Raw genomic sequence first — 16,788 nt, 5'->3', positions numbered from 1 at the left:
ATTTTGTCAAAAGTTTCTTACCTATTGGGGAATTTGTCAAAAATTTTCTGCTATAGGAGATTTTACAAAATTTTCTAGTTCTAGAGATTTTTATAAAATTTTTTACTGTAGTAGTAAAAAATTTTGATCTTTCATAGTAATTTCTTTACTTTGGAATATTGTCATAATTTCTTTACTATAGTAATTTTGTATAATTTTCCATACTATAGGAATTATTTTCTGAAAACTTTATAATATTTTTAAAAAATGTTTGCTCTATTTTTTCAAAATTTCTTTGCTATAAAAAATTCTGTACAAACATCTTAGCTATACGAAGTTTTGTCAGCTACAGGATATTTTGTTATTTTTTTTGTATTTTTTTTTTTTATTTTTTTTTTTTTATTTATTTATTTTTTTTTTTTATTTTGAAAATTTCCTGTTTTTGCTATAGGAAACATTTTTAGAATTGTTGTTGCTTTAGGAATTATGTCACAATTTCTTTAGTCAAGTAAATTTTGTCAAAATATCCCAGCTATTCTTTATGAATGAAATTTTATCAAAATTTTGTTGTCATAGGAAATATTTTTAAAATTTGTCTGCTATGGGGAATTCTGTCACTAATTCTTTGATAAAGGGAATTTTGGCAAAATTTCTTTACTATAGGAAGAAATATTATCCTAACGTGTTTTCTAAATTATGTTTTTTACTATAGGAAACTTTGTCAAAATTTACAATTTTGTCAATTTTTTTTTTTTTTTGTATCCGCAATTTTGTAATAATTTATATATTATAGGAAACTTATCCAACAAGTTTTAGATATAGGAAAATTTTATCATAATTTGTTTATTATAGGAAAAATTGTTAAAATTTCTTTTCTATAGTAAATTTATAGAAAATATAGGAAAAAATTCATTTCTATAGGAAATTTTATCACAATATCATTTTTCTGTGAATTTTTTGTTGAAATTTCTATAAGAAATTTTGTCAAAATTTCATTTTTGCTTTTGCTATTCGAAATTTTGTCAATGTTTTTTTTTGCTATAGGAAATTTTGCCAAACATTTTTAAGTATAGGAATTTTTATCTAAATTTGTTTACTATAGGAAAAATTCTTAACTTTTCTTTGCTATTCGAAATTTTGTCAAAGTTTTTTTGCTATAGGAAATTTTGTCAACAATTTTTAAGTATAGGAATTTTTATCTAAATTTTTTTTAATATAGGAAAAATTTTTAACTTTTCTTTGCTATTCGAAATTTTGTCAAAGTTTTTTTTTTGCTATAGGAAATTTTGCCAACAATACGAAATTTTATCAAATTTTTTTACTATAGGAAAAAATTTTAAATCTTCTTTAATATAGTAAATTTTGTCAAAATATTTCTCGGAAATTCTTTGTTTAGGATTTTTTTTTCAAAAATTCTTTACTATAGGATTTTTTACTATTGTATCAAAAGTTATTAAATTGTTACGTATTCAAATTTAAATATTCTCTTCATTTTTATCCTTTTGCAAATGCCCATTTGAAAAGTTCAAAGATCTTAATTATCCCTTTTTTCTAGAAGAAAACAAAAAACTAGGCACAAAGAATATCATTAGCCTGCATTCACTTCGCAGGCTACAATTGTATTTCATCTCTAACTTTTCTATGGAAAATCTGGACTAACATTCTATGCAAATTTCCATTAACAATTTCGTAAAACTTTATCGGCAATTGTCAGACGCGCACACTGGAAACACAATGTGGCCAAGAAGTAAGCACCACCACCATAAGGTGGATGTGAAACTAAGTGACTGAAGTTGAGAAAATTTTGGTAGAAATTTATGTATGATTTAAGCAATTTTAATTTAATTTATTCACACCATCACCACCACTACCACCATCACCATCAGCATGCTCTCCATTCAGTTAACCGCATTAACGGATGTATTTTATGAAGCATATCCACTGAGAGGAGTAGCAGCAGTACAAAAATCATTTAAATATTCGGAAAGCTTCCTGCATCTCCACTTTAGTGTGTTTGTCAAGCTAAATCACTGTATAATAATTTCAATTCTCAACGGGATGGATGGATGGCCAGCAAGGAAATGATTTCATATTCCCCACTGTCACTCATTATCATACACATTTGGAGTCATCTGGGTGGCTTGAGACTACCATCCAGCCCCCCCCCTCCCAATGTGCAAGTGAGTGGATTTTTATTTTGTTTTTTTTTTTGGTGGAGCAGGAGGCCGGTGTTGGGAAATTACCAAAGAGGGATGGGGTACAAGAAACCACTTGTAAATGGAACTTTTGTTTTCCAAAGGATTTTAAGTTGTTAAGATTCTAAAGCTGATGTCCTTGTTGCTGCCTGGCGTTTACTGTTGCAGACTCCAATGAAGCTGTATGTGTGTGTATGACTATGTCATCTGTGGCACTGCGCGTAAAGGAATTATGCTAAAAACATGTTAATTTTATACTTTTATGTTGGTGTTATTGTTGCCTGATTATAATGTAGTTGTTGTTGTGTAAGTAATGGCTTTGGTGGCTCTGTTTGTTGTTGTTGCATATACAAAATTGTTTTATGAACTATGGAACAATACATTCACAACAAGAGTAGTAGAGAGTACTCTGAGAGCTCCCAATGACAATAAATGACAGTCAAAAAGAAAAGTACATTCACAAAAACAATAGCATCTAAAATAGTAACAACAACAACAACAAGAACACCAAAAACAACAATAAAACATTAAACCATGAAGAAACAGCAATTATTCATACGAGGGTAGATTCCATTAGACATTACAGGAGTATGAGAAATTAATAAGTCATTGTAATAAATTGGAGAGATTTTCTCCAATACTTAAATGGTAGGAGGTGGGGAGATGGCAACATAGTACTCGTATTATACTCCACTCAAAGAAATTATCTCTCTTTTGAGATTTTAATTGAGAAAATTTCTTTACTAAAGGAAATTTTATGAAAATTCCATTTCTATAGGAAATTTTCTCAAAAATTGATTTTTATAGGAAATTTTCCCAAAAATTTATTTTTATAGGAAATTTTCTCCAAAATTCAATTCTATAGGAAATTATATTACAATTTCATTTCTATAGGAAATTTTGTAGAAATTTAATTTTTATAGGAAATGTTTAAAAAATGTCAATTTCTTATCTTCAGGAAATATTTTAAAAATTTTATTCTTATAAGAAATTTTCTGAAAATTTCTTATCTCTAGGAAAAATTTTCAAAATTTTTTTCTTATAATAAATAGGAAATGTTCTTAAAATTTCTTATCTATAAGATATTTTTAAGGAAATTTTCAGAAAATTTAATTTCTATAGAAAATTTTCTTATCTCTAGGAAATATTACCATAATTTTTTAAATTTATTTATCTTTGGGAAATTTTCTTAAAATTTCTTATCTATAAAATATTATTAACGAAATTTTTTAAAAATATTGTCTCCATAGGAAATTTTCTGAAGATTTAATATCTATAGGAAATTCTCAGAAAATTTAATTTCTGTAGGAAATTTTCTTAAAATTTCATCCCTCTAAGAAATTTTCTCAAAATTTCACAAAATTTATAGAAAATATATAATTTTTTTTTTTAATCTCATTTGTATTAGAAAATTTATTTGAAAATTTTATTCAGTTAATTTTGTCAAAATTTATTTTATAAGGAAATTTTGTCAAAGTTTCTTTGTTATAGAAATTTTGTTAAAATTTCTTTGATATAGAAAATTTTGTCAAAATTTCTTTGATGTAAGGAATTTTATTAAAATTTCTTTACAATAGGAAATTTTGTCGAAATTTTCTTTCTAAAATAAATTTTGTCAAAATCCCTTTATATATAGGGAATTTTGTCAAATTTGCTCTGCAATAGGAAATTTTTTCTAAATTTCTTTGATTCCCATATTTTGTCAAAATTAATTTAATATAAGAAATTTTGTCAAAATTTCTTTGCTATAGGATTTTTCTTCAAAATTTCCTTGCTTAAGATTTTTTGCAAAATTTCTTTGCTATAGGATTTTATTTTCAAAATTTCCTTGCTAAACAAAATTTTTTCAAAATTGCTTTGAGATAGGAAATTTGTCAAAATTTCTTTGCTATAGGAAAATTTTTCAAAAAAAATTTTCATAGAGGACATTTTTCCAAAATATCATTTCTCAAATCTTTAATATGGAAATTTTGTCAACACGTATAGAAAATTTGGGAAAAATTTCTTCGATATAGGAAATTTTGTCAAAATTTCTTTGATATAGGAATTTTTCCAAAATTTCTTTGGTATAGGAAATTTTGTCAATATTTTTTTGATATAGGAAATTTTGTACAAATTTCTTTGATGAAGGGAATTTAGTTAAAATTGCTTTACAATAGGAAATTTTGTGGAAATTTCTTTCTTAAATAAATTTTGTCGAAATTTCTTTGATATAGGGAATTTTGTCAAACTTGCTCTGCAATAGGAAATTTGTTTCAAAATCTCTTTGATATGGGAAATTTTGTCAAAATTTATTTAATATAGGAAATTTTGTCAAAATTTCTTTGCTATAGGAAAATTTTTCAAAATTTCCTCGCTATATGAAAATTTTTCAAAATTTCCTCGCTATATGAAAATTTTTCAAAATTTCCTCGCTATATCTTTGATAAAAGAAATTTTTCCAAAATATCATTTCTCAAATCTTTAATATGGAAATTTTGTCAACATTTCTTGCGTATAGAAAATTTGGGAAAAATTTCTTCGATATAGGAAATTTTGTCAAAATATAGGGAATTTTGTCAAATTTGCTCTGCAATAGGAAATTTTTTCTAAATTTCTTTGATATGGGAAATTTTGTCAAAATTAATTTAATATAAGAAATTTTGTCAAAATTTCTTTGCTATAGGACAATTTTTCAAAAAATTTTTTGATAAAGGACATTTTTCCAAAATATCATTTCTCAAATCTTTAATATGGAAATTTTATCAACATTTCTTACGTATAGAAAATTTGGGAAAAATTTCTTCTTTATATAAAATTTTGTCAAAATTTCTTTGATATAGCAATTTTTTTTTCAAAATTTCGTTGGTATAGGAAATTTTGTCAATATTTCTTGATATAGGAAATTTTGTAAACATTTCTTTGATTTAGGGAATTTAGTTAAAATTGCTTTACAATAGGAAATTTAGTCGAAATTTCTTTCTTAAAGAAATTTTGTCAAAATTTCTTTGATATAGGGAATTTTGTCAAATTTCCTCTGCAATAGGAAATTTTTTCAAAATCTCTTTGATATGGAAAATTTTGTCAAAATTTCTTTGCTATAGGAAAATTTTTCAAAATTTCCTCGCCATAGATTTTTTTTCAATTTTGTCAAAATTTCTTTGATATAGGGAATTTTGTCAAATTTGCTCTGCAATAGGAAATTTTTTTCAAAATCTCTTCGATATGAGAAATTTTTTCAAAATTAATTTAATATAGGAAATTGCGTCAAAATTTCTTTGCTATAGGAAAATTTTTCAAAATTTCCTCACTATAGGAATTTTTTTTCCAAATTTCCTCGCTATAGGATTTTTTCAAAATTTCTTTGCTAAATAAAATTTTTTCAAAATTGCTTTGTGATAGGTAATTTGTAAAATTTCTTTGCTATGGGAAAATTTTTCAAAATATCTTTGATAAAGGAAATTTTTCCAAAATATCATTTCTCAAATCTTTAATATGGAAATTTTGTCAACATTTCTTACGTATAGAAAATTTGGTAAAAATTTCTTTGATATAGGAAGTTTTGTCAAAATTTGTTTGATATAAGAATTTTTTTTCAAAATTTCTTTGATATAGGATTTTTTTTTTAAATTTCGTTAGTATAGGCAATTTTGTCAATATTTCTTTGATATAGAAAATTTTGCCAAAATTTACTTGATATAGGATGTAGGAAATTAATTTTGTATAAATTTCGGTGATATAGGCAATTTTGTCAAAATTTCTATGATATAGGAAATTTTGTATAAATTTCGTTGACATAAGAAATTTTATTAAAAATTCTTTAATAAAGGAAATTTTGTAATTTTTTTTTATAGGAAATTTTTGTTTTCTTTGATATAGATATTTGGCAAAATGGTTTTGCTATAGCATTTTTTTTTTCAAAATATCTTTAATAAAGGAAATTTTTTCCAAAGTATCATTGATAAAGGATTTTTTTTTTAATTTCTTTAATATGGAAATTTTGTCAAACTTTCTTAGAAAACTAAGATTTTTTTTTTTCGAAATTTCTTTGTTAAAAAAATTTTGTAAAAATTTCTTTGATATAGGAAATTTTGTCAAAATATCTTTTCTGTAGAAAAATTTTTTAAAATTTCTTTAATATAGGAAATTTTTGTCAAAATTGCTTTGAGAGAGGACATTTTATCAAAATTTCTTTAATATAGCAAATTATTTATTTAGTATAGGAAATATAGAAAATTTGGGAAAAATTTCTTCGATATAGGAAATTTTGTCAACATTTCTTTGATATAAAAAATTTTATCAAAATTTCTTTGATATAGGATTTTTTTTTTCAAAATTTCGTTGGTATAGGAAATTTGGTCAATATTTCTTTGATATAGAAAATTTTGCCAAAATTTACTTGATGTAGGAAATTAATTTTTTTATAAATTTCGGTGATATAGGCAATTTTGTCAAAATTTCTTTGATATAGGAAATTTTGTATAAATTTCGTTGACATAAGAAATTTTATCAAAATTTCTTTGATAAAGGAAATTTTATATTTTTTTTTTTGTTTTCTTTGATATAGATATTTGGCAAAATTTTTTTGCTATAGGAATTTTTTTCAAAATATCTTTAATAAAGGAAATTTTTTCCAAAGTATCATTGATAAAGGATTTTTTTTAATTTCTTTGTTATGGAAATTTTGTCAAACTTTCTTAGAAAACTTAGACATTTTTTTTCGAAATTTCTTTGTTAAAAAAAATTTGTAAAAATTTCTTTGATATAGGAAATTTTGTCAAAATTTCTTTGATATAGGAAATTTTGTCAAAATTTCTTTAATATAGGAAATTATTGTCAAAATTGCTTTGCGATAGGAATTTTTATCAAAATTTCTTTGATATGGGATTTTTTTTTCTAAATTAAATTAATATAGGGAATTTTATCAAAATGTCTTTGATATAGGAAATTTTGTCAAAATTTCTTTGCTATAAGAAAATTTTTCAAAATTTTGTCAAAACTTTTTTGATAACGTAAATTTTATTAAAAATTCTTTGTTAAAGGAAATTTTGTCAAATTTCTCTGATAAAGGAAATTTTGTCAAAATTTCTTTGCTATAGGAAATTTTTCCAAAATTTTGTCAAATTTTTTTGATAACGTAAATTTTATCAAAAATTCTTTGTTAAAGGAAATTTTGTCAAATTTCTCTGATAAAGGAAATTTTGTCAAAATTGCTCTGCGATTCGAAATTTTTTTGATTAGGAAATATTGTCAAAATTAATTTAATATAGGAAGTTTTATCAAAATTTTGCCTTATGAAATTTTGTCAAAATTTCTTTGATGTAGGAAATTGTGTCAAAAATTTTTTCTTAATAAAGGAAATATTGTCAAACTTTCGGTGATATAAGAAATTTTGTCAAAATTTCTTTGCTAGAGGATTTTTTTTTAATAAAAGAAATTTTGTCAAAATTTTGTTGCTATAGGAAATTTTATCAAAATTTTATTTCTATAGGAAATTTTGTCCAAATTTCTTTTCTATAGGAAATTTTCTCAAAAATTTTTTTTTCTAGAGGAAATTTTCTCAAAATTGCCGCTTAGAAATTTTATTATTCTTCTACTTCTCCATCCTACCTCATAGACAAACGGCGGAACAAGAGTCGGAGCATTTGTTTGAAAGTGGAATATAAAAAGAACACATTAAGCATAAGTGTATTGCACAAAAACTTAGAGTGGAACATTGTGTCTTTTTTGTGTTGTTCTAAAGCCGCAGAGTTTTCCTTGAGAATGACGACTTATAAGGTCCCCACTTCAACTCCTGCTGTTACCGATGCTGATGATGATGACATAATGTGATCTGTTTGAAGGGGTTGGGGTCTTATGGATGCCACAAGCATCCTCCGTGTACGTGTACGTCTATGCCACCATTCTGGCATAGAAAGGGTAGGCCACAGGAAGCATAGAAACAGCAGTCGAGTCGAGTCAAGTCGAGTCGAGTGAATAGTAAAGTACCCCTGGAGTGGAGTCGTGTCAAGGCAATGGAAATCGAGTAGTAGTAGTGATTGCATGTGATATAATTCATATTTGTGTCGCCATCCTTCTCTCCCTCTACTCCATCTTGGGGTATTATGATGAAGCATCCGTGTGGGTGTGCGGTTGGCAGAATATGACATGTTCAACAAACAATAAAGATATTAATTTCTGGCTTTCTTTCATTCATTCATTCTTTCACATTCTTCAGGCTTTTCTTGGTGTATAGTGGCATCTTCTTTGGGTATTATTGTGATTATTATTTATTTTGGATTTCAATGTTGTTCTAAGGATGAGTCTTTCAATGGGGAGGGATAGATGACAGGAAAAGAGAACGACTTGCATACACACCATTGCAAAAAAAAATGCAAAGCAAATAGAACTATTGATACAAAAAAATGCACTGTAGGGAAATATGAAGTTTTGGTTATAAAAACTTTATAATTATATTTATTATATACAATTTTTTTAAATATAGCAAATTTCTTCATTATTTTCACATGTTTTCAACAGCTTTATTTCTGCTACGTTTTTTGGTTAAATGAAGATTAAAATATTTCCATTCCAACACCACATGATGTGACACGATGTGATTGGTAGCACTGGACATCTATTGACAAACTACGAAAATAATTGTTCGGCTATCCACATTTCGGATTTTATTTTGAAAGTCTATCAGTCGAAATAAAATTTTAATAAAATCTTCTATAGAAATAAAATTTTGACAAAATTTTCTATAGAAATAAAAATTTTCTGTAGAAATAAAATTTTCACAAAATTTTCTATAGAAATCAAATTTGAGAACATTTTCTATAGAAATCAAATTTGAGAACATTTTCTATAGAAATAAAATTTTGAGAAAGTTTGCTATAGAAATAATATTTTGAGAAAAATTTCTATAGAAATAATATTTTGAGAAAATATAGAAATAAAATTTTGACAACATTTTCTATAGAAATAAAATTTAAACAAAAAATTCTATAGAAATAAAATTTGGAGAAAATTTTGTATAGAAATAAAATTTTGAGAAAATCTTCCTTAGAAATAAAATCTTGACAAAATTTTCTACAGAAATAAAATTTTAACAAAATTGTCTGTAGAAATAAAATTTTGAGAAAATTTCCCACAGAAATAAAATTTTTACAAAATGTTCTTTAGAAATAAAATTTTGAGAAAATTTTCTATAGAAATAAAATTTTGACATAAATTTCTATAGAAATAAAATTTTGACAACATTTTCTATAGAAATAAAATTTTGTCAAAATTTTCTATAGAAATAAAATTTTTACAAAATGTTCTATAAAAATAAAATTTTGACTAAATTTTCTATAGAAATAAAATTTAAACAAAAAATTGTATAGAAATTAAGTTTAAACAAAAAATTCTATAGAAATAAAATTTAAACAAAAAATTCAATAGAAATAAAATTTTGATAAAATTTTCTATGGAAATAAAATTTTGACAACATTTTCTATAGAAATAAAATTTTTACAAAATTTTCTACAGAAATAAAATTTAAACAAAAAATTCTATAGAAATAAAATTTTGACAAAATTTTCTACAAAATGTTCTATAAAAATAAAATTTTTACAAAATGTTCTATAAAAATAAAATTTTGACAAAATTTTCTATAGAAATAAAATTTAAACAAAAAATTCTGTAGAAATAAAATTTAAACAAACAATTCTATAGAAATAAAATTTTTACAAAATTTTCTATAGAAATAAAATTTTGACAAAATTTTCTATTGAAATAAGATGTTTACAAAATGTTCTTTAGAAATAAAATTTTAACATTTTCTATAGAAAAAAATTTGGACAAAATTTTCTATAGAAATAAAATTTTGACAAAATTATCTATTGAAATAAGATGTTTACAAAATGTTCTTTAGAAAAAGAATTTTGACATAAATTTCTATTGAAATAAAATTTTGACAACATTTTCTATAGAAAAAAAATTGGAAACATTTTTTATAGAAATAAAATTTTGACAAAATTTTCTATAGAAATAAAATTTGTACAAAATGTTCTATAAAAATAAACTTTTTACTAAATTTTCTATAGAAATAAAATTTAAACAAAAAATTCTATAGAAATGAAATTTAAACAAAAAATTCTATAGAAATAAAATTTTGACAAAATTTTCTACAGAAATAAAATGTTGACATAAATTTCCGTAGAAATAAAATTTTGACAAAATTTTCTATGGAAATAAAATTTTGACAAAATTTTCTATAGAAATAAAGTTTTGACAAAATTTTCTATAGAAATAAAATTTTTACAAAATTTTCTGTAGAAATAAAATTTTTACAAAATGTGCTTTAGAAATAAAATTTTGACAAAATTTTCTATAGAAATAAAATTTGTACAAAATTTTCTATGGAAATAAAATTTTGACAAAATTTTCTATAAAAATAAAATTTTGAGAAAATTTTCTATAAAAATAAAATTTTGAGAAAATTTTCTATAAAAATAAAATTTTGACAAAAATTCCCCACGTGTAGGGAATTTTTCCTACTGCTGGCAACATCCAACTTTCGATTTTTATTTTTAGGAGTATTTTAATCGATTTTGGTGACAATGGAAAGTCGATTAATTGATTTCTCAAAAATTAACAAAAGCCGTTTAGCCGTTCGTAAATGAAAAAAGTCGACTGCGACTTCTTCACTTGATATTAAGACAAACAGTCGATTAGTTAAAAAATAGATTTTCGAATTTTGTATCCCTAAGCTAATTTTCATACTCTAAAATTTCTTTATGCGTCGTTTTTGTGCACAGAAAATTATTTCCTGATTTCATTAAAAACCATTTTTTCCATATTCAAATAATTCTTAAATTTTTTTTTAATATCCCCCACTGTGGGGCCATAACTTATAGCATTCACATCTATTTTTTCTTCGCATTTCAATGGTTATAAAAACTTTATAATTATATTTATTATATACAATTTTTTTTAAATATAGCAAATTTCTTTATTATTTTCACATGTTTTCAACAGCTACGTTTTTTGGTTAAATGAAGATTAAAATATTTCCATTCCAACACCACATGATGTGACACGATGTGATTGGTAGCACTGGACATCTATTGACAAACTACGAAAATAATTGTTCGGCTATCCACATTTCGGATTTTATTTTGAAAGTCTATCAGTCGAAATAAAATTTTAATAAAATCTTCTATAGAAATAAAATTTTGACAAAATTTTCTATAGAAATAAATATTTGAGAAAATTTTCTATAGAAATAAAATTTTGACAAAATTTTCTATAGAAATAAAATTTTCACAAAATTTTCTATAGACATCAAATTTGAGAACATTTTCTATAGAAATAAAATTTTGAGAAAATTTGCTATAGAAATAACATTTTGAGAAAAACTTCTATAGAAATAAAACTTTGAGAAAATGTTCTATAGAAATAAACTTTTGACAAAATTTTCTATAGAAATAAAATTTAAACAAAAAAATCTATAGAAATAAAATTTTAAGAAAATTTTGTATAGAAATAAAATTTTGAGAAAATCTTACTTAGAAATAAAATCTTGATAAAATTTTCCACAGAAATAAAATTTTAACAAAATTGTCTATAGAAATAAAATTTTTAGAAAATTTTCTACAGAAATAAAATTTTGACAAAATTTTCTATAGAAATACAATTTTGACAAAATGTTCTATAGAAATAAAATTTTGACAAAATGTTTTATAGGAATAAAATTTAGACAAAATTTTCTATAGTAATAAAATTTTGACAAAATTTTCTATGGAAATAAAATTTTGACAAAATTATCTATAGAAATAAAATTTAGACAAAATTTTCTATAGAAATAAAATTTGGACAAAATTTTCTTTAAAAATAAAATTTTGACAAAATTTTCTATAGAAATAAAATTTTTACAAAATTTTCTATGGAAATAAAATTCTGACAAAATTTTCTATGGAAATAAAATTTTGACAAAATTTTCTATAGAAATAAAATTTTGACAAAATTTTCTATAGAAATAAAATTTTAACAAAATTTTTTATAGAAATAAAATTTAAACAAAAAATTCTACAGAAATAATATATTTAGAAAATTTTCTACAGAAATAAAATTTTTACAAAATGTTCTTTAGAAATAAAATTTTGAGAAAATTTTCTATAGAAATAAAATTTTGACATAAATTTCTATAGAAATAAAATTTTGACAACATTTTCTATAGAAATAAAATTTTGTCAAAATTTTCTATAGAAATAAAATTTTTACAAAATGTTCTATAAAAATAAAATTTTGACAAAATTTTCTATAGAAATAAAATTTAAACAAAAAATTGTATAGAAATAAAGTTTAAACAAAAAATTCGATAGAAATAAAATTTAAACAAAAAATTCTATAGAAATAAAATTTTGATAAAATTTTCTATGGAAATAAAATTTTGACAACATTTTCTATAGAAATAAAATTTTTACAAAATTTTCTACAGAAATAAAATTTAAACAAAAAATTCTATAGAAATAAAATTTTGACAAAATTTTCTACAAAAATAAAATTTTTACAAAATGTTCTATAAAAATAAAATTTTTACAAAATGTTCTATAAAAATAAAATTTTGACAAAATTTTCTATAGAAATAAAATTTAAACAAAAAATTCTGTAGAAATAAAATTTAAACAAACAATTCTATAGAAATAAAATTTTTACAAAATTTTCTATAGAAATAAAATTTTGACAAAATTTTCTATTGAAATAAGATGTTTACAAAATGTTCTTTAGAAATAAAATTTTGACAAAATTTTCTATAGAAATAAAATTTTAACATTTTCTATAGAAAAAAATTTGGACAAAATTTTCTATAGAAATAAAATTTTGACAAAATTATCTATTGAAATAAGATGTTTACAAAATGTTCTTTAGAAAAAGAATTTTGACATAAATTTCTATTGAAATAAAATTTTGACAACATTTTCTATAGAAAAAAAATTGGAAACATTTTTTATAGAAATAAAATTTTGACAAAATTTTCTATAGAAATAAAATTTGTACAAAATGTTCTATAAAAATAAACCTTTTACTAAATTTTCTATAGAAATAAAATTTAAACAAAAAATTCTATAGAAATGAATTTTAAACAAAAAATTCTATAGAAATAAAATTTTGACAAAATTTTCTACAGAAATAAAATGTTGACATAAATTTCCGTAGAAATAAAATTTTGACAAAAATTTCTATGGAAATAAAATTTTGACAAAATTTTCTATAGAAATAAAGTTTTGACAAAATTTTCTATAGAAATAAAATTTTTACAAAATTTTCTGTAGAAATAAAATTTTTACAAAATGTGCTTTAGAAATAAAATTTTGACAAAATTTTCTATAGAAATAAAATTTGTACAAAATTTTCTATGGAAATAAAATTTTGACAAAATTTTCTATAAAAATAAAATTTTGAGAAAATTTTCTATAAAAATAAAATTTTGAGAAAATTTTCTATAAAAATAAAATTTTGACAAAAATTCCCCACGTGTAGGGAATTTTTCCTACTGCTGGCAACATCCAACTTTCGATTTTTATTTTTAGGAGTATTTTAATCGATTTTGGTGACAATGGAAAGTCGATTAATTGATTTCTCAAAAATTAACAAAAGCCGTTTAGCCGTTCGTAAATGAAAAAAGTCGACTGCGACTTCTTCACTTGATATTAAGACAAACAGTCGATTAGTTAAAAAATAGATTTTCGAATTTTGTATCCCTAAGCTAATTTTCATACTCTAAAATTTCTTTATGCGTCGTTTTTGTGCACAGAAAATTATTTCCTGATTTCATTAAAAACCATTTTTTCCATATTCAAATAATTCTTAAATTTTTTTTTTAATATCCCCCACTGTGGGGCCATAACTTATAGCATTCACATCTATTTTTTCTTCGCATTTCAATGGTTATAAAAACTTTATAATTATATTTATTATATACAATTTTTTTTAAATATAGCAAATTTCTTTATTATTTTCACATGTTTTCAACAGCTACGTTTTTTGGTTAAATGAAGATTAAAATATTTCCATTCCAACACCACATGATGTGACACGATGTGATTGGTAGCACTGGACATCTATTGACAAACTACGAAAATAATTGTTCGGCTATCCACATTTCGGATTTTATTTTGAAAGTCTATCAGTCGAAATAAAATTTTAATAAAATCTTCTATAGAAATAAAATTTTGGCAAAATTTTCTATAGAAATAAATATTTGAGAAAATTTTCTATAGAAATAAAATTTTGACAAAATTTTCTACAAAAATAAAATTTTTACAAAATGTTCTATAAAAATAAAATTTTTACAAAATGTTCTATAAAAATAAAATTTTGACAAAATTTTCTATAGAAATAAAATTTAAACAAAAAATTCTGTAGAAATAAAATTTAAACAAACAATTCTATAGAAATAAAATTTTTACAAAATTTTCTATAGAAATAAAATTTTGACAAAATTTTCTATTGAAATAAGATGTTTACAAAATGTTCTTTAGAAATAAAATTTTGACAAAATTTTCTATAGAAATAAAATTTTAACATTTTCTATAGAAAAAAATTTGGACAAAATTTTCTATAGAAATAAAATTTTGACAAAATTATCTATTGAAATAAGATGTTTACAAAATGTTCTTTAGAAAAAGAATTTTGACATAAATTTCTATTGAAATAAAATTTTGACAACATTTTCTAATTTATTTGGGCAAAGCCCTTATAGACTGCAAGATGGTTGGATGGACGCACGTTTTGGAATTACCACATTCCTCTGTTGGTTAAGCTACAATTGTGGTTTAGTCAATGTATGGTTTTAAGCTGAAATAAAAAACAACAACAACGAAATAAAATTTTGACAAAATTTTCTATAGAAATAAAATTTTTACAAAATGTTCTATAAAAATAAACTTTTTACAAAATTTTCTATAGAAATAAAATTTAAACAAAAAATTCTATAGAAATGAAATTTAAACAAAAAATTCTATAGAAATAAAATTTTGACAAAATTTTCTACAGAAATAAAATGTTGACATAAATTTCCGTAGAAATAAAATTTTGACAAAATTTTCTATGGAAATAAAATTTTTACAAAATTTTCTATAGAAATAAAGTTTTGACAAAATTTTCTATAGAAATAAAATTTTTACAAAATTTTCTGTAGAAATAAAATTTTTACAAAATGTGCTTTTGAAATAAAATTTTGACAAAATTTTCTATAGAAATAAAATTTGTACAAAATTTTCTATGGAAATAAAATTTTGACAAAATTTTCTATAAAAATAAAATTTTGACAAAATTTTCTATAAAAAGAAAATTTTGAGAAAATTTTCTATAAAAATAAAATTTTGAGAAAATTTTCTATAAAAATAAAATTTTGACAAAAATTCCCCACGTGTAGGGAATTTTTCCTACTGCTGGCAACATCCAACTTTCGATTTTTATTTTTAGGAGTATTTTAATCGATTTTGGTGACAATGGAAAGTCGATTAATTGATTTCTCAAAAATTAACAAAAGCCGTTTAGCCGTTCGTAAATGAAAAAAGTCGACTGCGACTTCTTCACTTGATATTAAGACAAACAGTCGATTAGTTAAAAAATAGATTTTCGAATTTTGTATCCCTAAGCTAATTTTCATACTCTAAAATTTCTTTATGCGTCGTTTTTGTGCACAGAAAATTATTTCCTGATTTCATTAAAAACCATTTTTTCCATATTCAAATAATTCTTAAAATTTTTTTTTTAATATCCCCCACTGTGGGGCCATAACTTATAGCATTCACATCTATTTTTTCTTCGCATTTCAATGGAAAATCCCTTTTTCACTATTTACGTTTGCGTGCGTTTTTTCCTTTATTGTCTTTCACAGCGGGACGTTGGTCGGCCTGGAGTGAATGGAGTTCATGCTCCCCTGAATGCATACAAATAAGGCGCAGGAAATGTCTCACAACCGGAGGTAGTAGTAGCAGCATTCTAGTGAACGATGACGATGAAGATGATGACGACGATGATGATGATGAAGAGGACGATGAAGGTAAGGATGATGATGATGAAGATGAGACTATGATCACTTAATAAAACAAAAAATTGAGATGTTATATAGTTTGAAATTTCGCATTGTGACGCGTTCACACATATCCTCTATTGTGAATGAAATGCCTTAAAACTTCAACTTTAGGTTTTAAGTGGATCGCATAATTAATGGTGTAGCTTCCACTTATATGATCACATCGGTATTAATTCAACCCACTCATCTTTCATTTTGCAATAAAACGTACTATTGTGAATAGGTTAGGTTAGATTAGGTGGCAGCCCGATGTATCAGGCTCACTTAGACTATTCAGTCCATTGTGATACCACAGTGGTGAACTTCTCTCTTATCACTGAGTGCTGCCCGATTCCATGTTAAGCTCAATGCCAATGGACCACCTTTTTATGGCCGAGTCCGAACGGCGTTGCACATTGTAGTGAAACCAATTAGAGAAGCTTTGAAGCACTCAGAAATGTCACCAGCATTACTGAGGTGGGATAATCCACGGCTGAAAAACTTTTTGGTGTTAGGTCGAAGCAGGAATCGAAGCCACGATCTTGTGTATGCAAGGCGGGCATGCTAACCATTGCACCACAGTGG

The 16,788-nt window shown here is 23.3% G+C and overlaps 1 protein-coding gene across 1 annotated transcript in view; it reads left to right on the top strand.

The window, feature by feature from the left end:
- unc-5 overlaps positions 1–16,788 on the top strand; it is a 148,015-nt gene that overhangs the window by 116,525 nt on the left and 14,702 nt on the right. The window contains exon 7 of the mRNA XM_075308783.1: positions 16,027–16,191. Within this exon, the coding sequence (XP_075164898.1) occupies positions 16,027–16,191 (165 nt within the window). The remainder of the gene's footprint in view (positions 1–16,026; positions 16,192–16,788) is intronic.

This window comes from Haematobia irritans, chromosome 5, assembly GCF_050003625.1.
Source record: "Haematobia irritans isolate KBUSLIRL chromosome 5, ASM5000362v1, whole genome shotgun sequence".
Lineage (NCBI taxonomy): Eukaryota > Metazoa > Arthropoda > Insecta > Diptera > Muscidae > Haematobia > Haematobia irritans.
This window is presented reverse-complemented; position numbering and strand designations above follow the sequence as displayed.